This window comes from Armigeres subalbatus, chromosome 3 (assembly GCF_024139115.2).
Source record: "Armigeres subalbatus isolate Guangzhou_Male chromosome 3, GZ_Asu_2, whole genome shotgun sequence".
Taxonomy (NCBI): Eukaryota; Metazoa; Arthropoda; class Insecta; order Diptera; family Culicidae; genus Armigeres; species Armigeres subalbatus.
The window spans coordinates 322,660,969-322,686,490 of record NC_085141.1 but is presented as its reverse complement, the minus strand read 5'-3'; the positions used below and the strand labels follow the sequence as shown (position 1 = coordinate 322,686,490).

The window sequence follows — 25,522 nt, the reverse complement described above, 5'->3', positions numbered from 1 at the left end:
TTGTTCGTTAGCTTCTAAAAAGGAACGCAGTAAAATTTTATTCCACCTCTTTGCATTTTAGTGTTCGTTTCAATATTCGGGAACGGCAACTCAAGGCACAATTCCCAGTCAGGCTGACATCAACCTGTTCCATCGATGCCAACAAAGCGTGTAGCACATCCCACCCACCGGAATCCTGATCGTTTATTCCATATGCCTACAAGGTACGGAGAGTTATCTACCAGATCTGATTACGCGCACTCTGGCTCCTCCACTCCGAACGTGGGCGGAATTCTGCCAGTAAGTGGAGATTTCAATCAATCAATGAAATACGTGGCTTCATTTTATCGCGCTCCGTGGACCGTGGATGACGGCCGTTGTTGGTGGAGCAGAACAAGACGAAGGGAGCTCGAACCCTTGTCAAAATTGAACGCGGATTATGGCAAGCGCTGGCGGGACAGCTTCGACGTGGGAATGGTTTGCGGGTTTCGGATATTGATTTTCGATGCAATTATCGGCTCTGTTGAACTTACTGTTTGTAATAATTTGGAGCAATATTTAATCAAAGAGAATGCATGACCTGGCGCACGACTTACAAAACAAGGCAATATCAATTGCACGTTAATATTAAATTTTGTTATATACAAATAAGACTCCCGAACCCAATATTGCATATACTTTAATGTTATTAATTAATTAACTACATAAAAACCGACTTCAGTGAGTATTCAACTTTATTAAATGTCGACATATTAGCGCCTAAATCCTTCTAACTACAATAACTTCTATCATAAATGGATTTCTGTATAGGGCAGATATTCGTATCCGTGTTACAACCATAGAATAAACCCAGGTTCTATCCCACCCCTTTCCAATATGTAATCTCGTTCAAACGGTGAATCTTTCTGATTCTCAAAGCAAGCTTATAATTGAAATGAATTAAAAATTTCGTTACGCCATCAGCGCTAGAGCTGTTACTATAAACGCTATATCGAAAGAAAAACGATGAGAATGTACATCCAATCCTTTCCCGGTACCATTGCCGTTAACACGTGCTAACCTTGGAATGTGGTTATTGGCATTTCCGCCCGAAAAAAAATACACCCAAACATACGTCCACGGTCGACCCAATTCTCATCACTTTCTTCCGCCCTTTTCTTCTCCATTCCATTACAGACGGTTTCGGTGACGGTATCGGTCCTGACGCTGACATACATCTCGATCGATCGGTGGTACGCGATTTGCTTCCCTCTGCGGTACAAACCTCGACCGGAGCGTGCCTGGCGGTTCATTGCCGTTATCTGGTTGATTGGCTTCCTATCAGGTGAGTAGGTATAGCTACCTTTATTGGGCCCATAACATGCCACCTAAGACCTGCCCCTATAACGGACCAGAGTGGAAATTGGAAAAAGAAACATTGGGATTTGTGTTATGCCAAGAATTAGGTGTAATCATTGCTGATGAACTATGAGCAGATACAACACATTTTGTTTGATAAGAAAATTATTTTGAGCTTTTTAGTGGAATGTCTTCACTTGTCATAAGACGAGTTTATACAATCCCATTGAATTCCACCACTTAATTGTATCTTGACAGATACGTATTTCGACCTCAACAGTAAGGCCGTCTTCAGTGTCTTGTACTTGACTCGACACTGAAGACGGCCTTACTGTTGAGGTCGAAATACGTATCTGTCAAGATACAATTAAGTGGTGGAATTCAATGGGATTGTATAAACTCGTCTTATGGCAAGTGACATTTTGTTTGCCTAGTCCAAAAAACTCTTCACTAGCTTTTTATATTTAAAGTTTTAGCTTGAATAACAGATATTTTGACAAAATAATGAAATATAAAAACACGAGCACTTCGCACACGCTTCATTGCATATATGATAAACTAGTCGACCCGGCAGACGTTGTCCTGCATAGTAGGCGAAAATGTGCGTTCCGAACTGCCCATGCAAAGTTCGCATAGGAATCACAATTTTAGTTTTTCACGATTTGCTCAACTTTACTCGTAATTTTCACATTAGGAAATATCATATAAACCCGTCGGAAACTATAACGAATGTTTCTGCTGAAGAAATGAAAAAAAATATCCAGTCGTTTTCGAGTTATGCGGATACGAACACAGACCATTTCATTTTTATATATAAGAAGAAGAAGAAGATAATACAGATATTATTTAATTCCGAAAAGGATGAGATAATTCGTGGAAAGACACAATGTGATTATGGTTTTGATGGGCAAGAGATGTGCATAGATGGTGGACCCGATGACAAGGCCATGGTGAGGCACAACAAAATTCCGAGAAAGAATCAAGTTGAGTTTTTGACGTAGGATTTGAGACCGTCACGAAAAGTGGCCAGGAAATATGGGATAATAACTCAGCCGTCTTCCATTCGATTTTGGAGATTTTGGTTCGATTTTTGTTAACTATTAAAAACAATGGATTAAAGGCGCTGAATTATTAAAAATTGAATTTCGGCAGTCGCTGTTTAAAATCGGTAAACTAATCAATCCTATACATGCATCGCAAGCATCGACATCAAAATCGTGCAACTTACGGGCTGAGCTGCAATCCTCAGTTGAATCAAAGCTTCACAGTGAGCGGATACGAGGGCCGCACAGCAGCAAAAGCAGCGGTCCCAGTAGAAAGAGAATCATCAGTTGGCCATAATCGACAGCAGCACTGAGCAGAAAGTAAGTCATAAAGTGGTTTCAAGTGAAATCTTCATGCATTCCTCGGACTATCGTTTGGTTTTACAATACCTGATGTGTATTGGTAGAATTTTATGGCACATTTATTGGCACACCGTGACGGGAAGGATTTATTCGTGCGATTTGTGTCAGTTTCCGAATCCGCGTCGCGTAGAAGACGGTACGACGCGCCGGGAAGGAGTCCGTTAACGATTTTACGTACTGTTCTTCCGTATTCCGTTTTCCGTTCTGTCGATCTGTGGTGGTAGTAAAGTAGTGAAGTGACTGTGACAAAATGTCGAAACCGGAGAAGAAGCTGGCCGAGGATGAAGCGGAAGCCATTCATGGTGGTTCGTGAATCCGTGGAAGGCTTTATCAAAGGGTACAGCGATGAGCAGGACGTCTACCAGATTCCGATCCGCCTTGAGTCCTTGGACCGTGTCTACATGGAGTTCCAAGAGATCCAGGCGGAAATTGAGAAGTTTGATTGTCCCGAGATGTTCGACGAGCATTTGCAAGAGCATTTGAGAGATCCAAGTCAAGCAGCGTTGAACTCATCGATGATAGCAAACCAACAGCACGTTTCGTCAGGATTTCATCTCCGGTTGCCCAAGATTCGACGGGGATTTTTCTCGATGGCTTTCCTTCCGCGACACGTTACTGAGTTACAAGCTGGATCCAACGACCCTCCGGGCCTGGCAGGAGGGGACAAGCGGCTTGGAGAATGTATCCTACCCAGAGTTGGTCGATTTCCTGTATCAACGGTTCCGAATGTTAAAGTCCGTAGTATCCGATCTGCAGATACGCTCCAATCATCCCGGCCAAGTCAATTTGGCCGGTATCCAATTCCGCCACGAGCGAATCCAAATCCTACGCTCCGAGCTGTATAGCTTGTTCAGAAAGTAACTTCCTGCTCCAATGTCCAGCATTCTCGAAGATATCCGTTCGCCAGCGCGCTGCAGCGCCGTGAGCTGGTATCCCAGCAGCGTTTATGCTGGAATTGCTCCCGCACTGGACACCAGGGCAGAAATTGTACATCCAAGTACGACTGCCGAAGCTGCTATCAAAAATACCACACTCTCCTGCACCAGAATCCAACCGCACAATTTTCGTCCACTCCTGTTGCTGTACCTGGTCAAACGTCCCAGCAACCAAATCCAGCCATGTCGAACATCGACGTAGTCCCCGGATCAGCGAATCCGAACTCCCAAGTCAGTATGTCGGTACAGTCGTAGCAATCAACCGTCCTGCTGGGAACGGTTACTCTTCTTGTTGTAGACCAGAACGGCATGGAGCATTCCGCTCGTGCACTACTCGATTCAGGATCGATGTGTAGCTTCATTACGAAAAAAATGGCCAATACACTCAACCTCCGCCGTGCGAAGGCAGACCTTGCCGTGTTTGGAATCGGCGAATCCTCCAAGCAGATCAAGCGCAAATTGACTGCTACAATCAAGTCCAAGCTGTCTTCGTACAGTACCACGCTCGAGTTCCTGATCCTGGCCTACCGTCTGTTTGCCAACCACTCCGGTCGATACGTTCACGTGGAAATTTCCCGAAGTTCCATTAGCCGATCCAAAATTCCACGTTCCCGCTGACATTGATCTGGTTGGTTGGAGGAGAAATCTATCACTAGTTGCACACCGGCAGCATAATATCCCTTGGCGAAGACGAGCCTGTCTTTGTCGAGACCGTCTTCGGATGGACTGTTTCCGGGAAAGTACCCATCCATGTACCCGGAATCCAAAAGATCTGCCATCTTATCACGGTGGACCGCAACCTGGAACAAGCCCTACAAAGGTTCTGGGATCTTCAGGCTGTTGAACAGTGTTCCAAGTTCACCGCTGAAGAAAATCTCTGTGAGAACTGTTTTCCACTACCAGCACTCGCTAATCGTCGGGTCGTTACGTCTTTCCTTACCACTCACCCGCGATACGCTCGTCACTCTCGATGAATCTCGATCAATCGCCGAATGTCGTTTCCTGAGCCTTGAAAGACGACTTGAGCGAGATCCAGCCACCAAGGAGACCTACTGTCGCTTCATGGAAGATTGCGAACGCCTAAGCCACATGGTGAGACTCGTAGATCCAGTAGACGAAGCCCAGCCGCACTGCTACCTTCCGCACCATCCGGTGTGTATCTATCGTATTGTCATATGATAATATGTCAAGTCTGCTCAATATCCAAGCCGATAACTTATTGATCTGTTATGCGTCTGAATGCACTAGGAAAATATAGGTAATTTAGACGAAGAGTGGTCTACGGGCTCCACACTATCACGCGATATACCTCGTAGTCTGTATACGGCTGAGAAATAACAAAATGCGGAACCTTCAAAAAGACCAGGGTGCATATTGAGCTTATACAACAGATAAAAAGTAAGATAACTTTCAAAAGTTTAAACTGTTCAAACTTAAAGGACCAAAGACTTCAATGTAATTTTCCAATTAATACTTACTCTATTACTAAGGCAAACTTCAACTTTGCAGTTATTGCATCCTTGGGACGTGTGTTGCGCTTCGGAACGAGATCTTTTTCGATTAAACTAAAAAGATGTTCAAAATTTTTTTTTGACATGTGGAAATTTTCTACGAAAAATTTCTCTCCTCTGGTCATGTCTTCAAACTGCAAAAAAATGGCAATTCACAGGAAAAAAAATCTATTAAAACTTCATCAAGAATGTCGTACGCCAGCCATACTCAAAACAAGTAAGTTGCAGATAGCTAGTTTTCATGGTCGGGTCAAGGGTGTTTTCGGTTGGAGGACATTCTCAACTCCCCGGGCATATTGTATCATTGTGTTTGCCACCCTCAGCATGGTCTTGCTTTGTAGCCGCGCGTCTTACCGCTCGGCTAAGGAGGGCCCTAGTTCTATTAAATCACTTACTACCTTTTCCAGACCATGTTTGATAATGATATAAACGTTCTTTGAATTATAATAAATTAAAATGCACTTAGGTCTGTCGCAAATCTACCTTTCATGTTCCTTTCAATGAAAAACGGATGTACCCGGAATTTCGCATCCCGCCTTCGCCGCTTCGCTTGCTGCAGCTTTTTTAGAAGTACAATTGTTGAGGCAGCAATTGTCACATTCGTCATGAAACTAAAAAATATATATAATATGTATTATAATAATTTCATGAAATTATTGCTTCCTTACCTTCTGGATGACATGTTGAAAAATTGGCGTGAAGAAGTGAATGAACAGTATACAGATCGCCTACTTTTTTTTATTACGTGTTAGTTGTCAAAATTACTTCGGTAGTGGTATACTATAGGACTCTCTGAGAGAGAAAATTCCTTAGGAAGTTCCTCCAGGAATTGCTGCGGAATTTCCTCCAAGAATTCCTCCGGAAGTTCCTCCAAGAATTCCTCCGGAAGTTCCTCCAGCAATTCCTCCGGAAGTTCCTCCAGCAATTCCTCCGGAAGTTCCTCCAGGAATTCCTCCGGAAGTTTCTCCAGGAATTCCTCCGGAAGTTCCTCCAGGAATTCCGCCGGGAACTCCGGAAGTTCCCCCAGAAGCTCCTCATACATTTCATTAACTTCTGAATGCCATTAGCTTTTTTGAGGTGGCATAATGAAGAGTATAAGTATTTTCGAATGGTTTTTTACCATAACATATAAGGTTATTTTTTTACGTGTGGAGGAAATTCCGAAGGAATTCCTGGAGAAACTTCCGAAGGAATTTCTGGAGGAACTTCCGAAGGAATTCCTGGAGGAACTTCCTAAGCAATTTCTGGAGGAACTTCCTAAGCAATTCCTGGAGGAACTTCGGAAGGAATTCCTGGAGAAACTTCCTGAAGAATTCCTGGACGAACTTCCAGAGGAATACCTGGACGAACTTACTTTATTTGTCTTCTTTGTCTTATCTATCTTATTTGTCTCTGCGGTCTCATTTGTCTTAATTCTCTTATTTGTCTTATTGACACCAGCACCACTGTTATTACCCAAATACTTTTCAAAGCTTGTGTGGAAACCTTGTACAGAAATCCTCTCACGATATTTTCTAATGTTGTTTTAGAAACGAAGTACATCTTTTCATTTTCCAAAACCAGGTAGAGTTTGTTTATTTTGATCTTCCCATTGTGTGATTGGTCGGCACTGCTGCTGTTCGCTCGCCGAACCACTGCATGATTGATAAAATTCCTCCCCATTGTTCCCAATTCCTTTTGTTCTCCGTTTACGGCAAATTCTAAAGCGATTGTAAACTGCATAATGATGAAATAATTTTGGCGACACTGATAGCGTTATTCTGGCGGGCTGAATGGGCAATTTTCTCTCTAAGAGAGTGCTACCAGTTGCTTTTTTAACGGAAAACCCTTCCCTCAGACCTTAATGATGCTTTGAGAAGTTCCTTCAGGAACTCTTCAAAGAAATCTACCATTTATTGTGTCGAAAGTTAACCTTCATAATGTTGCTCTAGGAATTGCTCCAGAAGTTACTCCTAGAACTCTTTCGGAAGATTTTCCAAGAACCCTTTTAAAATTTCCTCTAGGAATTTCTCGAAACCAACCAAGATTTTTTTCGGAAGAATTTCCAGGATAATTGCGTGTTCAATTTTAATTCATCGCCAACGTTTTGATTTGGGCTTATCGATGAAAACCAATCCAAAAATTAAAATTACAAATTTCACAGTCGAAACCCACTAGCCAACTTCCAGGAATTTCTCGGAAAGTTCTTTCAAGAATTCCTCCAAACGTTCTTGCAGGAATTCATCTAGAAGTTCTTCTAGGAAATCCTCCGGAATTTCTTCTAAACTCCTCGGAAAGTTCCGTTCAAGAGTTTCTTGGAAAGTTCCTTCAAAAACTCCTCCAAAAGATCAGCCAGGAATTCTTCAGGGAGCTCCAATGGGAATCGCTCGGAAAGTTCCTTCAAGAGTTGCTTCATGAATTTCTCAAATAAATTCTCAACCCACCTTCCAGGAATTCAAACGGAAATTGCTTCAGGATTTTTTTTAAAGAAATTCCTTCGGTTTTTTTTTCCAAGAATCCTCCCCCAAACGCCTTAGGAAATTGTTCGAAAAATTCCCAGGTAAGCTGCTCCAGAATTTATCCCATAATTTTTAGCTAAAAGTCTTTTGAGATTTTTCAAGCTAAATCTCCCAAAATTTCTCCATGGACTCACGTAGAAAACCATATCCGAATTTCCGAAGGAGTTCCCAAAAGATTCTATAATGCAGTTCCTGGAAAATATCTTAAAGAAATTTCTGTAAAAAATCGTGCACAAATAGCTGGAGGATTTTTTGAATAAATTCTTTAAGGAATTTCCTGTGTAATTTCCGGTGAATTCACCAATGGACTTCCTGGATGCATTCTTGAAGGAACTTCTGGAGGGATTCCTAAAAGATCTTCGGGAAGAATTTCTGAAGGAACTTCCGGACGAATTCATGAAAGAATTTCTGAACGAAATCCTGGAGGAACTTCCCTATGGATTATTAGTTGGTCTTCTGGAGTTGCTTCCGGAGAATTTCTAAGACATTAAACCCCCACGCCACCTCCGCTGGCTGAAAAAGATTCATCAACACTCCGCAGCTGATAAAATTTCAATAGGTCTAATTCTTTTCTTGAAAAAAGTAGGGTTACTGCTTCTTGATTTCATATAAATTCATTTCCGCCGACCTGAAAAACGTTTTCAGAAAAACGTGACTAACAATAAAATCAATGTTTTTATACCTCAAAATATTGCGAAGAAAGTGTTCTCGGATATAAAACCAACTGTCCCTAATTCTTCAGATTATATTCTATCATTAAAAAGAACGAAAGAATCAATCGTTGCCAGCTAGGCAGAACGGGATGCAGCAAACAGCAAGCTCGGCAAAGCGTTAAAAAGCGTTAACCAGTAAAGCTGGCCGCTCGAGGTCAGTCATGTCCACTCTCTCGGAAGTTTCCATTTACGAAGCTGGCTTTTTTATTACAAGGAAGTTCTCGCATGGGTCGGGGATATGGCTTCAACTGGACAAGAATAGGTCTACTGAACGCGTGGTTGAATTGCATCGGAAGCAGAACGAAAACTTGGCATTCTCCACATCCTGGCGTCGAACACAAAGCACACAAGAATACAACAGGCGCTGAGGGTAGTTATGAGCCCAATCGATCCAGCTTGTTACTTTTTTCCAGTATCCATATGTTAATCCAGGATCCATGGAGGGCAAGTACCATACTACCTTCCGTACCTTCCACATCATTCAGCGAAAAGCATCTTTAGCTGCACCCCTACGTTGATACGAGCGAGGAGGATACACATCCGTTCACTTTTTAGGAGCAGTGTTCCTCCAGAAGTATTTTTTTCGCCTACTCTATCTACTACTTTTATCAATTGTCAAAATTACTTTGGTAATTTGATCAAATTTTCCTTGACCTTTTTCCTTGAGAACTGCGTACTAGGCTTTAGGAGTTATGCAATTAGCTCCAGAAAACTACGGTATAGATCAGCGGCTCTCAACCTTTTTCTTGATAGGTACCCCTTCAAACTTTTACATTCATTGAGGTACCCCTATTGTTTTTCGCTGTAAATGAAAATAAGCTTAGCTCATAAGATATATGGAAAATGGACCTGAAAATTGACGCAATATATGACTCTCCAAAATGTTGTCTGATTTATTCGTTATTCTGCGAAACTTTGCAATTCAAATTAAGTTTGTACATCAAGCTTCCTATAAGACGTTGTTGACCTTTGAGGGCTACCATGCTTCTTGAAAGTAAGCTTCCGCGCTTCGTGAAAAGAGCCTTCCGAGCATCTTGTAGGGAGGCTTCAGAACCTCTTGAAAGGAAGCTTCTTCAGCTTCATCAAAAAATAATTTCGATCCTCTTGAAGGGAAGCTTCAGAGTCTCTTGAAAAGACGTATCCGAGCCTCTACAAAAAATGTATCCGAGCTTCTTAACAGGATGTTTCCGAGCCTCTTGAAAAGAGGCGTCAGAGTCTCTTAAAAGGAAGCTTCCAACCTCTAGAAAGGAGGCTTCCAAGATTCTAGAAAAGATGCTTCCAAGCCTCCAAAAAGAAGAATTCCGAGCCTCTTGAAAGGAGGCTTCCAAGCCTCTATAATGGAAACATCCAAGCCTCTAGAAAGGAGGCTTACAAGCCTCTAGAAAGGAGGTTTCCAAGCCTCTAGAAAGGAGGCCTTCAAGCCTCTACAAACGAGGCTTCCAAACATTTTGAAAAAAGGTTTTCGACCCTGTTAAGAAAAGGCCTCTTGATAGAAGGCTTCCGAGCCTCTTGAAAGGAGACTTCCGAGCCTCTTGAAAGGAGGCTTCCGAGCCTCTTTAAAGGAGGCTTCCGAGCCTCTTGAAAGGAGGCTTCCGAGCCTCTTGAAAGGAGGCCTGAGCCTCTTGAAAGCAGAATTCCAGGCCTTTTGAAAGGAGGCTTCCAGGCCTCTTGAAAGGAGGCTTGAGCCTCTTGAAAGGAGGCTTCCGAGCCTCTTGAAAGGAGGCTTCTGAGGCCTCTTGAAAGGAAGCTTCTGAGCCTCTTGAAAGGAAGCTTCCAGGCCTCTTGAAAGGAGGCTTCCAGGCCTCTTGAAAGGAGGCCTGAGCCTCTTAAAGGAGGCTTCCAGGCCTCTTGAAAGGAGGCTTGAGGCCTCTTGAAGGAGGCTTCCAGGCCTCTTGAAAGGAGGCTTCTGAGTCTCTTGAAAGGAGGCTTCTGAGCCTCTTGAAGGAGGCTTGAGGCCTCTTGAAGGAGGCTTCCAGGCCTCTTGAAGGAGGCTGAGGCCTCTTGAAGGAGGCTTCAGGCCTCTTGAAAGGGAGGCTTGAGCCTCTTGAAAGGAGGCTTCCAGGCCTCTTGAAAGGAGGCTCTGAGCCTCTTGAAAGGAGGCTTCTGAGCCTCTTGGAAAGGAGGCTTCTGAGCCTCTTGAAAGGAGGCTTCTGATCTCTTGAAAGGAGGCTTCTGAGCCTCTTGAAGGAGGCTTCTGAGGCCTCTTGAAAGGAGGCTTGAGGCCTCTTGAAAGGAGGCTTCAGGCCTCTTGAAGGAGGCTTCCAGGCCTCTTGAAAGGAGGCTTCCAGGCCTCTTGAAAGGAGGCCTGAGGCCTCTTGAAAGGAGGCTTCCAGGCCTCTTGAAGGAGGCTTCCAGGCCTCTTGAAAGGAGGCCTGAGCCTCTTGAAAGGAGGCTTCCAGGCCTCTTGAAAGGAGGCTCTGAGCCTCTTGAAAGGAGGCTCTGAGCCTCTTGAAAGGAGGCTTTGAGGCCTCTTGAAAGGAGGCCTGAGCCTCTTGAAGGAGGCTCTGAGCCTCTTGAAAGGGAGGCTTCCAGGCCTCTTGAAAGGAGGCTGGGGCCTCTTGAAGGAGGCTGGGCCTCTTGAAGGAGGCTTCCAGGCCTCTTGAAAGGAGGCTGGGCCTCTTGAAAGGAGGCTTCCAGGCCTCTTGAAAGGAGGCTTCCTGAGCCTCTTGAAAGGAGGCTTCTGAGCCTCTTGAAAGGAGGCTGAGCCTCTTGAAAGGAGGCTTCTGAGCCTCTTGAAAGGAGGCTTGGGCCTCTTGAAGGAGGCTTCCAGGCCTCTTGAAGGAGGCTTCCAGGCCTCTTGAAAGGAGGCTTCCAGGCCTCTTGAAAGGAGGCTTCTGAGCCTCTTGAAGGAGGCTTCTGAGCCTCTTGAAAGGAGGCTTGAGCCTCTTGAAAGGAGGCTTCTGAGCCTCTTGAAAGGAGGCTTTGAGCCTCTTGAAAGGAGGCTTCTGAGCTCTCTTGAAAGGAGGCTGAGGCCTCTTGAAAGGAGGCTTCCAGGCCTCTTGAGGGAGGCTCTGAGCCTCTTGAAAGGAGGCTCTGAGCCTCTTGAAGGAGGCTTCCAGGCCTCTTGAAGGAGGCTTCCGGGCCTCTTGAAAGGAGGCTTCTGAGCCTCTTGAAAGGAGGCCTGAGGCCTCTTGAAAGGAGGCTCTGAGCCTCTTGAAAGGAGGCTTCCTGAGCCTCTTGAAAGGAGGCCTGAGCCTCTTGAAAGGAGGCTTCTGGGCCTCTTGAAGGAGGCTGGGCCTCTTGAAAGGAGGCTTCCTGAGCCTCTTGAAAGGAGGCTCTGAGCCTCTTGAAAGGAGGCTTCCTGAGGCCTCTTGAAAGGAGGCTTCTGAGCCTCTTGAAGGAGGCCTGAGCCTCTTGAAGGAGGCTTCCTGAGCCTCTTGAAAGGAGGCTTCCGGGCCTCTTGAAAGGAGGCTCTGAGCCTCTTGAAAGGAGGCTTCTGAGCCTCTTGAAAGGAGGCTTCTGAGCCTCTTGAAGGAGGCTTCTGAGCCTCTTGAAGGAGGCTTCCAGGCCTCTTGAAAGGAGGCTGGCCTCTTGAAGGAGGCCTGAGCCTCTTGAAAGGAGGCTTCTGAGCCTCTTGAAAGGAGGCTTGAGCCTCTTGAAAGGAGGCTGCCTGAGCCTCTTGAAAGGAGGCTTCCTGAGCCTCTTGAAGGAGGCTTCTGAGCCTCTTGAAAGGAGGCTTCTGAGCCTCTTGAAAGGAGGCTCTGAGGCCTCTTGAAGGAGGCTTCCAGGCCTCTTGAAAGGAGGCTTGAGCCTCTTGAAGGAGCTGAGCCTCTTGAAAGGGAGGCTTCCAGGCCTCTTGAAAGGAGGCTTCTGAGCCTCTTGAAGGAGGCTTCCGGGCCTCTTGAAAGGAGGCCTGAGCCTCTTGAAAGGAGGCCTGAGCCTCTTGAAAGGAGGCTTCTGAGCCTCTTGAAAGGAGGCTTCTGAGCCTCTTGAAGGAGGCTTCTGAGCCTCTTGAAAGGAGGCTTCCAGGCCTCTTGAAAGGAGGCTGAGCCTCTTGAAGGAGGCTTCCAGGCCTCTTGAAGGAGGCTGGGGCCTCTTGAAAGGAGGCTTGAGCCTCTTGAAGGAGGCTGGAGGCCTCTTGAAAGGAGGCTTCCAGGCCTCTTGAAAGGAGGCTTGAGCCTCTTGAAAGGGAGGCTTGAGCCTCTTGAAAGGAGGCTTGAGGCCTCTTGAAAGGAGGCTCTGAGCCTCTTGAAAGGAGGCTTCTGAGCCTCTCTTGAAAGGAGGCTTCTGAGCCTCTTGAAAGGAGGCTTCCTGAGCCTCTTGAAAGGAGGCTTGAGCCTCTTGAAAGGAGGCTTGAGCCTCTTGAAGGAGGCTTGAGCCTCTTGAAGGAGGCTTCTGAGCCTCTTGAAAGGAGGCTTCCGGGCCTCTTGAAAGGAGGCTTGAGCCTCTTGAAAGGAGGCTGGGCCTCTTGAAGGAGGCTTCTGAGCCTCTTGAAAGGAGGCTTGAGGCCTCTTGAAAGGAGGCTTCTGAGCCTCTTGAAAGGAGGCTTCTGAGCCTCTTGAAAGGAGGCTTGAGCCTCTTGAAAGGAGGCTTCCTGAGCCTCTTGAAAGGAGGCTTCTGAGCCTCTTGAAAGGAGGCTTCTGAGCCTCTTGAAAGGAGGCTTCTGAGCCTCTTGAAAGGAGGCTTGAGCCCTCTTGAAAGGAGGCCTGAGCTCTTGAAAGGAGGCTCTGAGCCTCTTGAAAGGAGGCTTCCAGGCCTCTTGAAGGAGGCTTCCAGGCCTCTTGAAAGGGAGGCTTGAGCCTCTTGAAAGGAGGCTCTGAGCCTCTTGAAGGAGGCTTCTGAGCCTCTTGAAAGGAGGCTTCCAGGCCTCTTGAAAGGAGGCTTGAGCCTCTTGAAAGGAGGCTCTGAGCCTCTTGAAAGGAGGCTTCTGAGCCTCTTGAAAGGAGGCTTCCAGGCCTCTTGAAGGAGGCTTCTGAGGCCTCTTGAAAGGAGGCTGGGGCCTCTTGAAGGAGGCTTCCGAGGCCTCTTGAAAGGAGGCTTCCAGGCCTCTTGAAAGGAGGCTCTGAGCCTCTTGAAGGGAGGCTTCCAGGCCTCTTGAAGGCTTCCAGGCCTCTTGAAGGAGGCTTCCAGGCCTCTTGAAAGGAGGCTTCTGAGCTCTTGAAAGGAGGCTTCCAGGCCTCTTGAAAGGAGGCTCTGAGCCTCTTGAAGGAGGCTCTGAGCCTCTTGAAAGGAGGCTCTCCGAGCCTCTTGAAGGAGGCTTCCAGGCCTCTTGAAGGAGGCTTGAGCCTCTTGAAGGAGGCTTCTGAGCCTCTTGAAGGAGGCCTCTTGAAAGGAGGCTGGGCCTCTTGAAAGGAGGCTTCCGGGCCTCTTGAAGGAGGCGGGCCTCTTGAAAGGAGGCTCTGAGCCTCTTGAAAGGAGGCTTCCAGGCCCTCTTGAAAGGAGGCTTGAGGCCTCTTGAAAGGAGGCTTTGAGCCTCTTGAAAGGAGGCTTCTGAGCCTCTTGAAAGGAGGCTCTGAGGCCTCTTGAAAGGAGGCTGAGCCTCTTGAAAGGAGGCTCTGAGCCTCTTGAAAGGAGGCTTCTGAGCCTCTTGAAAGGAGGCTGAGCCTCTTGAAAGGAGGCTTCCAGGCCTCTTGAAGGAGGCTCTGAGCCTCTTGAAAGGAGGCTTCCAGGCCTCTTGAAGGAGGCTTGGGCCTCTTGAAAGGAGGCTTCTGAGCCTCTTGAAGGAGGCTTGAGGCCTCTTGAAAGGAGGCTGGGAGCCTCTTGAAGGAGGCTTCCAGGCCTCTTGAAAGGAGGCTTCCGAGCCTCTTGAAGGATGGCTGAGGCCTCTTGAAAGGAGGCTTCCAGGCCTCTTGAAAGGAGGCTCTGAGCCTCTTGAAGGAGGCTTCCGAGCCTCTTGAAAGGAGGCTTCTGAGCCTCTTGAAAGGAGGCTGAGGCCTCTTGAAAGGAGGCTCTGAGCCTCTTGAAAGGAGGCTTCCAGGCCTCTTGAAAGGAGGCTTCCGAGCCTCTTGAAAGGAGGCTTCCGAGCCTCTTGAAAGGAGGCTTCCGAGCCTCTTGAAAGGAGGCTTCCGAGCCTCTTGAAAGGAGGCTTCCGAGCCTCTTGAAAGGAGGCTTCCGAGGCTCTTCAAAGGAGGCTTTCAATCCTCTAGAAAGGAAGCTCCCAAACCTTAAAAAAGGTTTCCGAGCCCCTTGCAAGTAAGCTTTCGAGCCTCTTGAAAGGAGGCTTCCGAGCCTCTTGAAAGGAGGCTTCCGAGCCTCTTGAAAGGAGGCTTCCGAGCCTCTTGAAAGGAGGCTTCCGAGCCTCTTGAAAGGAGGCTTCCGAGCCTCTTGAAAGGAGGCTTCCGAGCCTCTTGAAAGGAGGCTTCCGAGCCTCTTGAAAGGAGGCTTCCGAGGCTCTTCAGAGGAGGCTTTCAATCCTCTAGAAAGGAGGCTCCCAAACCTTAAAAAAAGGTTTCCGAACCCCTTGAAAGTAAGCTTCCGAGCCTTTTGAAAGGAGGCTTTCGAGCCTGTTGAAAGAAGGCTTCCGAGTCTCCTAAAAGCAGGCCACTTGTAAGGAGACTTCCAAGCTTCCGAGCCTCTAGAGAGGAGGTTTTCTAGAGAAGGTTTCCGAGTCTTAGAAGCCTTTTGAAATAAGGTTTCGGAGCCTTTAAAAGAAAGCATACGAGTTTCTTGAAAAAGGCTTCAATCCTTTATCAACGAAGCTACTGAGCTTTTCGGAAAAGCCTTCATGCCTCTCAATTTGAGGTTTACAGACCTCTAGATTCTAGCCACTAAACTTTTTTTCTTCTAGATCTTTTGTTGCACAGCCCTTCATACACTATGCTGATTGTAGTGGGCAGAATTCAATAGATTTTGATTTACTAATCGCTATACAAATTACGTACAATACAACGTTTTGGAATCTAAAAATACATAATTATCAAAACTGTATCAACAAATTTTATTGGAAAAGCAATACATCCGCCATTATACTTTTTGGTTCAAGGTACCCCCTGAAGCTGGCAAAGGTACCCCTAGGGGTACATGTACCCCAGGTTGAGAACCGCTGGTATAGATTAAATTCGATTACTAATTATTGGAACAATTAATTAAGATGCGGTTTTCACTGAGTGAAAGCTCTTGAGTATTCCATCTAGCTATGTATTTTCTTTTAACCTGTGCTTATTGAGGAAGTGTCATTATCAGTATAATGAAAAAAATGAATTTCTCCATACTAATTTGCATGCAAACTTGAAACGGCTTGTGCTAAATCAGTTTTAATCCAAATGAGCTCAAATTTTCAGAGGACACTCAGAACGTGATACAGAATCAGATAAGCGCTGTGGAGCAAAATCGATTTTTTGAACCACCCTAGTGTACATGTACTTCACAAGTCCTCACTCGATTACCGATAAAGCCCCTATGGAACTGATGGCTGGACGACCGGTAAAAGATTTGTTGCCAAGCTTCAGAACCAACGCGCATTGGAGCCGAGATGAAAACCTTCGAGAAAAGGATGCCATCAAGAAGCTGCAAGGGAAAATTTATGCTGATGGAAGACGACATGCAAAGCAGTCAGACATCAATGTTGGTGATCACGATCCCGACAAGTAAATTGGAACCACAATTTCGACTAGAAAAATTTACAGTCATAAAGAAAAATGGAGCCGATGTTGTTGTTGGTAATGAGGATGGAGTGATGTATCGACGATTCGCTACTCATTTGCGGAAATGGCCTTCAATGCTGCAGAGTCGGGCTTATCCGCTGCGGCTAAATCACCAGGAGACGTGGAGGAAACAAGCTTGGAACTCAATGGTGGAAAGTTTTCGGACAAGGATTATGAGGAAACATCCAAGCGACCAGCCCGTACCAAAAAACTTCCAGAAAGGTTCAGATGATTGACTTGTTGCTTCAACTTGTTTTTTTAGACGCGGTAAGGGATGTAGAGTTCAACAGCATAGTTCATGAATACATCCCTGGTTTAAGTAAGAGAGTAGAATATGGGAGGGGGAGAGAGCCTAACATTGGAGACGAGGAGAGCGAAAGCATAGAGGTCAGAAGGTTGTGAGTTGTAACCGCGTGCGGATGTCGAACAAAATCGGTGTGTTATAAATCTAATAAAAGTGAGTTTTATTCTTACATAATCCGGAACGTTGTACTCGTCCCTGTGAATCCTACAATTGTGTTCTGCATTGCGCGGACGGTAATAAAAATCATTTCAGTGCGATATTTCTCTTGTTTTGGACAGCAGAACGATCGCGCGATCGGCCGAAATATTGTGTTCTGCATTGCGCGGCCGGTAATAAGAGTAGCCATCAAACAAGTAAGTGCAGTGCGTGTTTTAGTCGTCGGTAAAGAAAAAAAATATCTATTTTGTGTTCGGTTGCTCATGCGCATGTTGCGCGCGGTCGAAAAAAGCGCGTTCTTCAAAAGTTTGCTGTAGCCATCGAGCAAGTGAGTACAGAGTGCTGCGCTTCCGTGCGGTCGTCCGAAACGCGAATCTCCTCAGTTTTCATATGCTTCCGGGCGTGCATGTTTTAACATTTAACTCGAATTAATGTTGTTTCCCATCCCATAGATCGTATCGCTTACCAAAGTGAATCCAGATAAATTATCCTTTGTAACTAAAACGGGCCCTCCTTAGCCGTGCGGTAAGACGCGCGGCTACAAAGCAAGACCATGCTGAGGGTGGCTGGGTTCGATTCCCGGTGCCGGTCTAGGCAATTTTCGGATTGGAAATTGTCTCGACTTCCCTGGGCATAAAAGTATCATCGTGCTAGCCTCATGATATACGTGTGCCTCCGAAAACGCGAGCACTTTTAAACTTGGACTCCGTCAGGAGTGACCTTAATGAACACTAAGCTGCGAGGCGGCTCTGTCCCAGTGCACAATGGGGAAAATGTTGCATGTTTCGGGCAAAATTCAATAACTCAAAAGGCCGCTGAACGAAAATTGTGACCAACAACTTTTCTTAAATAAAATTTTCCCAGGAATCGAATGGGGGTAATTTCGGAGCCGGCACGCCATTCCTAATAGGACTTTTTGGACGTTTTTCCCCAACTTCCCCCAGAACTTTAGTATTATGAACGGAATGCAGCCGTTATAAGCAGTTTACGGCATATTTATGATTGAATCTGAATGATTAGAATATTGTTGGGTAAGCGCAGTGGTATTTTATCTGGAGATTATGTTAGTTTTAGGGGAATATGGGGTTAAATAGTCTTATATAATATATACAGACAAATGGATTTCTGTCTGTCTGTCTGATCATTATAGACTCGGAAACTACTGAACCATTCGGCGCGAAAACTAGTATGTAGGGGTTTTTGGAGTCGAGAAGGTGTTTATGATTCTTGGAGACCCCTCCCCCTTCTGAATAGGAGGGGGGGGGGCTTCCACACAAATAAAAAAAATCCAGCATAACTCGAGGACTAATCAAGCAAATGCAACCAAAGTTGGCCTGTCAAGGTTTTTGAAGTCAAGAAATGTTTCTGTGGTGATTCGTGATCCCTCCCCCTTCTGGAAGGGGGGGGGGCTATCATATAAATGAAACATAAATGTCAGCATAATTCCGAAACTGATCAAGCAAATGTAACCAAATTTGGCATGTGGTGGATATAATAGGCAAGAAATGTTTCCGTGGTAGTTCGTGAGCCCTCCCCTCTCTGTAAGGAAGGGGGGCTCTCATACCAATGGAATCGAAATTTCCACATAACTCAAAAACTAATCAAGCAAATGGAACCAAATTTGGTATGTGAAGGTTTTTGAAGTCAGGAAATATTTCTTTGGTGGTTCGTAACTCCTCCCTCTTCTGTAAGGGGGGGGGGGGGCTTTCATACAAATGAAACATAAATTTCTGTATAATTCGGAAACTAATCATGCAAATTGAACCAAATTTAGCATGTAAGGGTTTTTGAAGGCAAAAATATTTCTGTGGTGGTTGGTGACCCCTTCCACCTCTGGAACGGGAGAAGGGGCGTCATACAAATGAAACAGGAGTTTCCGCATAACTCGAGAACTAATCAAGCAAATGGAATCAATTTCAGCATGTAAACGTCTGTGAAAAATGAATTGGCTGTGGAAAATCACAGAAGATAGATAGGTCACCACTTTCTACAGCAAAACTGTTGGCTTTGCAGGAAAAATATCAGGGGTAAAGTTTGAATATACTCTGAAAACCCTGATATCCGAAACCTTGAGAAAATTTCGCTTCTGAGAGCATGCAAATGAATCTGTGTGTGAATCCTAAATCACATTGTTTGATTGTTCGTTTTGCCTGTGATCAATTTTCTTGAATACGAGATGCTCAAGGTACTCCAAATCGTTCTGGAGTTCAGCTCACGGTACCTATCAGATCAATCGAGGCTTTTACCAATGTCCTCATCGTCGGTATTCACCCAATCTGGTTTTATAAGCATCACGCAAATCCAATTTTCTTGAATAATGGATGCTCAAGGTAGTCCAAAACGATCTGGAGTTCAGCCCACGGTATCTTTTAGATCATTCAAGGCTTTTGCAATGTTCTCATCGTCGGTATTCAACAACTAGTTCAGTAAGCACATACGCGTCATGCATACTCTATTTTCTAGAATACGAGATGCTCATGGTACTCCTAAAAGTTCTGGAGTTCAGCTAACGATATCTACCGGATTAATCAAGGCTTTTACAATGTCCTCATCGTCGGTATACTCCTAAAATTCTCTTGAGTTTAGTTCATAGTATCTTCCAGATCAATCAAGACTTTCGCAATATCCTCATTATCGGTATTTACGCAATCCTGTGTAATAGGCATATGATCCTTATTCCCATGAACATGAGATCCAATGTCCAAGGTGCTCCAATATAATCTTGAGTCAAGATGCACAATGACAATAAGGTTAACCTGCGATTTGTTCTGCGTACGCGGTCTTGGATGATCAAGTACAGTCAAACTTCCATGAGTCAATATTTTATGACTCGATATCGACTCATTTGCTTCCATGCCATATTAAAAAATATTTTCTAGGTTATTGTGATGGTTCCTTCAAACAGCTCTCCAAGGATTTTCTCTTCCACATCTTGATATTTCCATGAGTCGATGATCTCTTCAATATCGACTCATGGAGGTTTGAGTGTAGTTCAATATTTCGTTATAGTTCAATCGTTCAAGACGTTTTGTTGAACCTAAAAGGTCTGTAGTAGCTTGTATGAATAATGATTGAAGTGGAATCAACTCAATGAACCCACTTGGATATCATATCATACACCATTCATTAGTTGGTTTATTGGATAGATCACATGATCCGAGATAAAAAGGGTCTATAATGCAGCCGATCCTCTATGAGACGCTTATGGAAGGACCATCGGCCCAAGGTTCCTTGGAAAACTGTTCAAAAGAACCATCAGAGTAACCGAGAAAATAATTTTAGTTAGTCGATATCGAGTCGAAGAACATCGAATCATGGAGGGCCTATTGTAGCTTGTGAATGAAATCGTAAAAAAATAAATATTGTAGCTTGTGAAGATACATCGTTCAGGACTTGGTTGATCGGGTAGATCGCACGTTCTGAACTCCATGCCGGTTTGAAGAACCATAAAGGCCTGTAGTAGCTAGTAAAAGTGTTGAGTGAAATCCTATCGGCTCAATGGACCTGCTGGGATGTTTAGCGCTACATGAATACATCGTTCAGGGCTTGGTTGATCAGGTAAATCGTATGTTCTGAACTAAAGACCATTTTGGAAACCCTGAAATAGGTTACGGTTATTCAAAACTCGATAATTTCATGTGTTATGATCACATAGATATTTTTGGACATATTATCAGCTTTGGACATTATGTTTCTAGAGATATTTTCTGATGCATTCGAGGATATGTACTGCAGAACAGTTTGGACGGTCTAGGACATCCGAAAAATATATAACACCTTTTTAGCTCATTCAATACTAGTTTTGGCAGGATCGAGCGGAAAAACCCAAATCTGTACGTAAAATCAATATAAAAAAGTCGTCCTGAAAGGGTTAAAAAAAGTCAACTCAGTAGCTGCTTAAAAGAAAGCTTCTACATGTGAAACACAAAGTCTCTTGAACTGTGATAATGTAGTTGCACGTTTGATATGTGTAGGCATCGAATTGGAATAATTACAAAGAATTTTGTAATCTGTTAATTACTTTGAAAATGAATACCATTGTTAATTACACAATTGCTTCACAGAGAGCCACTGCAAAGCATCCAACAAAAAAGTTAAGGAAGTGAATCTGCTACATCTCAGAATCAAACGCATAATCTTATTCTGCAAGCGCTGCAATCTCTATATCTGTATCTGATTTGCTAAAACCAGAATAGAAAAACAAAAGTCCAAGTTAGGAGAGATGATTGATTTGAACAACTGTATTTTACTTGCAATATTTAATTTGTTTTTCAGCCGACAGAGAAGTCCATACTTCTTGGCTATGTTCTTGATGACATTTTCAATTTCAATTTATCATTAATAATCATGCCAAGATATTTAATTTCTCGTACGCGGTGTCTTGTCATCACTTCTCACCGAGACATTATCAATTGAACGATTTCGCGAAGTAATCATATACTTTGAGTTATTAATAATCAATTTTAACTGATTGTGCTTCTACCATCTACTTAAATAATGCAAATCTGCATTCAAGTGTTCAATCGCATCTTCTTAGTCTTTAGCTGCAATGAATAACATTTGTATGAGAGCCTTCCCTTCCAGCAGGGGGAGGGGTCACAAACCACCAAAGAAACATTTCCTGATTTCAAAAAAACTTCACATACCAAATTTGGTTCCATTTGCTTGATTAGTTTATGAGTTATGTGTAAATTTCGATTCCATTAGTATGTGAGCCCCCCCCCCCTCCTTGCAGACAGGGGAGGGCTCACGAACTATCACGGAAACATGTCTTGCCTATTATATCCACCACATGCCAAATTTGGTTACATTTTGCTTGATCAGTTTCCGAATTATGCTGACATTTATGTTTCATTTATATGAGAGCCCTCCCTTCCAGAAGGGGGGGGGATCACGAATCACCACAGAAACATTTCTTGACTTCAAAAACCTTGACATGCCAACTTTGGTTGCATTTGCTTGATTAGTCCTCGAGTTATGCTGGATTTTTTTATTTATGTGGAAGCCCCCCCCCCATTCAGAAGGGGGAGGGGTCTCCAAGCATCATAAAAACCTTCTCGACTCCAAAAACCCCTGCATACTAGTTTTCGCGCCGAATGGTTCAGTAGTTTCCGAGTCTATAATGATCAGACAGACAGACAGAAATCCATTTGTCTGTATATATTATATAAGACTATTTTACCCCATATTCCCCTAAAACTAACATACTCTCCAGATAAAATACCACTGCGCTTACCCAACAATATTCTAATCATTCAGATTCAATCATAAATATGCCGTAAACTGCTTATAACGGCTGCATTCCGTTCATAATACTAAAGTTCTGGGGGAAGTTGGGGAAAAACGTCCAAAAAGTCCTATTAGGAATGGCGTGCCGTCTCCGAAATTACCCCCATTCGATTCCTGGGAAAATTTTATTTAAGAAAAGTTGTTGGTCACAATTTTCGTTCAGCGGCCTTTTGAGTTATTGAATTTTGCCCGAAACATGTAACATTTTCCCCATTGTGCAGTGGGGGATGTAATGCCAATGAAGAAGAAGAAGAACTAAAACGATATCCTATCCCAAGACAATCGTGGAGATGCCGAGGTATACTCGGTCTCTAGTAGCAACGAGAGTCGGACTAACAATCCTTTCATTCCTATATGACCGTAAGAACGTGATGAGTAGCTAATCCCAATAGGTCTTCTGCCAACACTGCCAACGAAGTTTGTTGTTGTTCCCGTGCGTTCGTGGAAACTTTACTGCTCAATCACATCCAGCTGCTGCCATAAATCGTGAACCACCGTTAATTCCATCCAGCATTTGCCTGCAAATCGATCATCGCAATTATTATCTGCATTCCTGGTCAGGTAGGATTATGATTTAGTAAAATCTGAGTCGGCTTGAGAGTGGATGTGCCCGCCATTGCTTGCCTCCCCACCAGTTTACCCACCTCGCCACTCTCCACCTGAACCAAGCCACAAGCTGCCACCATCGAGTTTCACAGCTCAACTCACTTTCTCATCATTGTCGATTGCTGATCACCACTCGTCTTGGCTCCTCACCATACTGTACCGGCTAGGTATCTCTCATGCAGATATTTGTATTCGCACAAGCTGAGCAATAAACATCGATTGCTGCCTCGTGTTTTCACTTATCATCCGAAAAATCCCCAGCGTGATTCGCATCCAAATCCATCAATCAACCAGATCTAGATCCATCCTAGATGTCGGCGTACAACATGCTACTGTGCTGAAGACATACAAGCTCGTTGACTCACGATCATCGTTGTACCACCGTGGCCACCTAGGAATCAGTAGCAGAAACTGTCAGCTTATCTCATCAACATCATTAACGAGAAGGCAATATTCTCATACTAATGCCTAGACGAACCCGATCCGTGAATCAGTGAAACGACGTTGGATCTACTAAAACTCTCTTAGGTACTGTATGATAGTCTATTACGAGTCTGCTCATAATTTGGCAATCAGTCCCGCTCGGTGCACGTACTCCGCTTTTTATTCGATTCGATTCAGCGCCATCTCTTAGTCAATACTAGAAATGAATTTAAAATCAGAAATAAGCATAGCAGAGTTGCCAGATATGTTCTCATCTATGCTTGAAGATTGTTCGTCCAAACTAATCGAGAAAATTATTTTGAGTCAAAATTTCCTTTCGGACAAATTTGACGATATAATTGGCCAATTGCAAAAATTGAAGCTGGAAGTGAAAACTCTGAAGGCGGAGAATGTCTACCTAAAGAATTCACTGAAAACCTTATCTGACCATACGAATTCAGTTTCCAATCTCGTTCACCGGAAGGAAGTTGAAACCGATGCTCAATTGAGAACTGAGTTATCCACAAATGCTATCATATTGGGTATACCAAAAACACCCAATGAAGACACCTTGGATCTAGTTTTTAAAACATGCAAGACAATTGGATATGAAGTAGACAAACGGATGGTCGTAGCTTGCAAACGAGTTAGTTCTACTAAAGAAGGTTGCAACCCTATTAGGATTACATTTAAAGATGCGCGAGTAAAGGAGGAAATTATGACAAACAAAAGGATGTTTGGTCCACTGACGGTCTCACAGATACCAGGAGTCCGTTGGCATACTGGTTGGACTCATAAAGTTATAATTCGGGATGATTTATCGCCCCTACCATTGGAAATATGGCATGCACTTAAAAAGCACCAAGCAGCCTTGAAAATTCGCTACATCTGGCCTGGTAGGAACGGTATTATTTTTCTTAAATACCATGAACAGTCTAAACCAATAGCAGTAAGGTCCAGAGAAGATTTGAATAATTTGATCAGATCTAAGATATTTCCTCACGAACATCGGTAAAAAGTATCCTATCATACAACTATAGAAATCAAGCGAGCAACCAACGTCCTTTTGGATTCGACGGATGATATAGCATTACCATCTTCATTTAAGGGATTGAGCCTGTTACAAATTAACGTTCGTGGCTTAAATCGTCTGGAAAAGTTCGACGAACTATGCGAATTCGTGCAAAATTTACCGGTGGTGGTCGACGTGTTGATTGTTGGAGAAACCTGGATAAAGAAAGATCGGTCTACATTTTACAATATTAGAGGATATGATAGCATACATTCATGCCGTACTTCGTCTGCTGGAGGACTTTCTGTTTTTGTCAAGAAAGAGTTGAAGTATGAAGTGACTGGAAATTCAATTGACGAGGGATGCCATCACATAGGTCTAAAGCTGATTGTCGAAGCTAATAAATTCTTTATACATGGATTTTATAGACCGCCAGATTACGAATTTTGTCGTTTAGTCACATGGTTGGAAACCATTATTGCTTCTTCAGATCCATTGACACCACAATTCGTATTGGGGGACATGAATCTACCGATAAATAATACAGCTTCAAGAGGTGTTCAAGCATATCTGCAGCTCCTTGCATCATACAATATGGTAGTGTCTAACACTGATGTGACTCGACCAATAAGTAACAACGTATTAGACCATGTAATCGTTAATTCGGAACACTGTAACCAAATTCACAATTATACCCTGGACTGCAACTTAAGTGATCATCGATATATTCTGACACTATTCCAAGCTAAAGTAAGCAAAGAAACACGGGTATTCACCAAAGTGCTTACAGATTATCATCGTCTGGATGAACAGTTTGTATTGTTCCTAAATTCAACGGATTTTGATGTGATGTCCCCCAATGATCGCCTACTAGCAATAACGGATCATTACGCTAACCTTCGTCAGATGAATTCAACAACTATATCTGTTGAAATCAAAGTTAAAAATAACTGCTGTCCGTGGTTCAATGTAGAAATAAAAGATCTGAGTAGAAAGTCAAACAAGCTTTATAAGAAATGGAAGCGGAATCGTCATGACCAACATTTGAAACTGCTACTGGACCATTCTAATAAGGAACTAGCTGATTGTAAAAGGAAGGCCAAGTCAGCGTATTATTATAAGATTCTATCAACAAATAATCCAAAAGATCTCTGGAAAAAAATTAATGAGCTGATCGGAAACAAAGTAAAGAAATGTAACAATATTCAACTGCGAATCAATGGAACAGAACATAAGGATCCTGCGAAGGTAGGCGATGCGTTTAACACATTTTTCTCGACGGTCGGGGAGCATCTAGCACGCAGCTTGAAAACTGATGGCGATATACATAAGTTCAACACAATAGGGAGCTGTAGCATTTCGATGTTCCTCAGACCAACATCTGCAGCGGAGATCGTTACTATAATAAGCAACCTGGATACAACAAAGGCAACAGGAATTGACGGATTTCCTGTTGCAGCTTTGAAGAAACATTCTCTAGTTCTTTCTGGTGTGTTAGCTCAATGCATCAACGACAGCATCTGCGGAACGAACTACCCAGATTGTCTGAAACGTTCGCTGGTTTATCCCATCTTTAAAGGAGGAGATCCCATGGATGCAACCAACTATAGACCCATCTCAGTATTACCTGCTATTAATAAGGTATTTGAAAAGGTATTATACATGCGACTCAACAACTTTCTTGATTCTACTGGCATGCTCTATCAACATCAGTTCGGATTCAGACGAGGAGCTTCAACTGAGGTTGCGGTACTAGAGCTAATTGATGA

The 25,522-nt window shown here is 44.0% G+C and overlaps 1 protein-coding gene across 5 annotated transcripts in view; it reads left to right on the top strand.

Annotated features, from left to right (window-relative positions):
* The window catches only part of LOC134225484 (neuropeptide SIFamide receptor-like), a 734,184-nt gene that overhangs the window by 584,161 nt on the left and 124,501 nt on the right, over positions 1-25,522 (top strand). For all 5 annotated transcript variants that reach the window (XM_062705590.1, XM_062705591.1, XM_062705589.1 and 2 more), the window contains one exon: positions 1,156-1,303. In XM_062705590.1, coding sequence (XP_062561574.1) covers positions 1,156-1,303 — 148 coding nt within the window. The remainder of the gene's footprint in view (positions 1-1,155; positions 1,304-25,522) is intronic.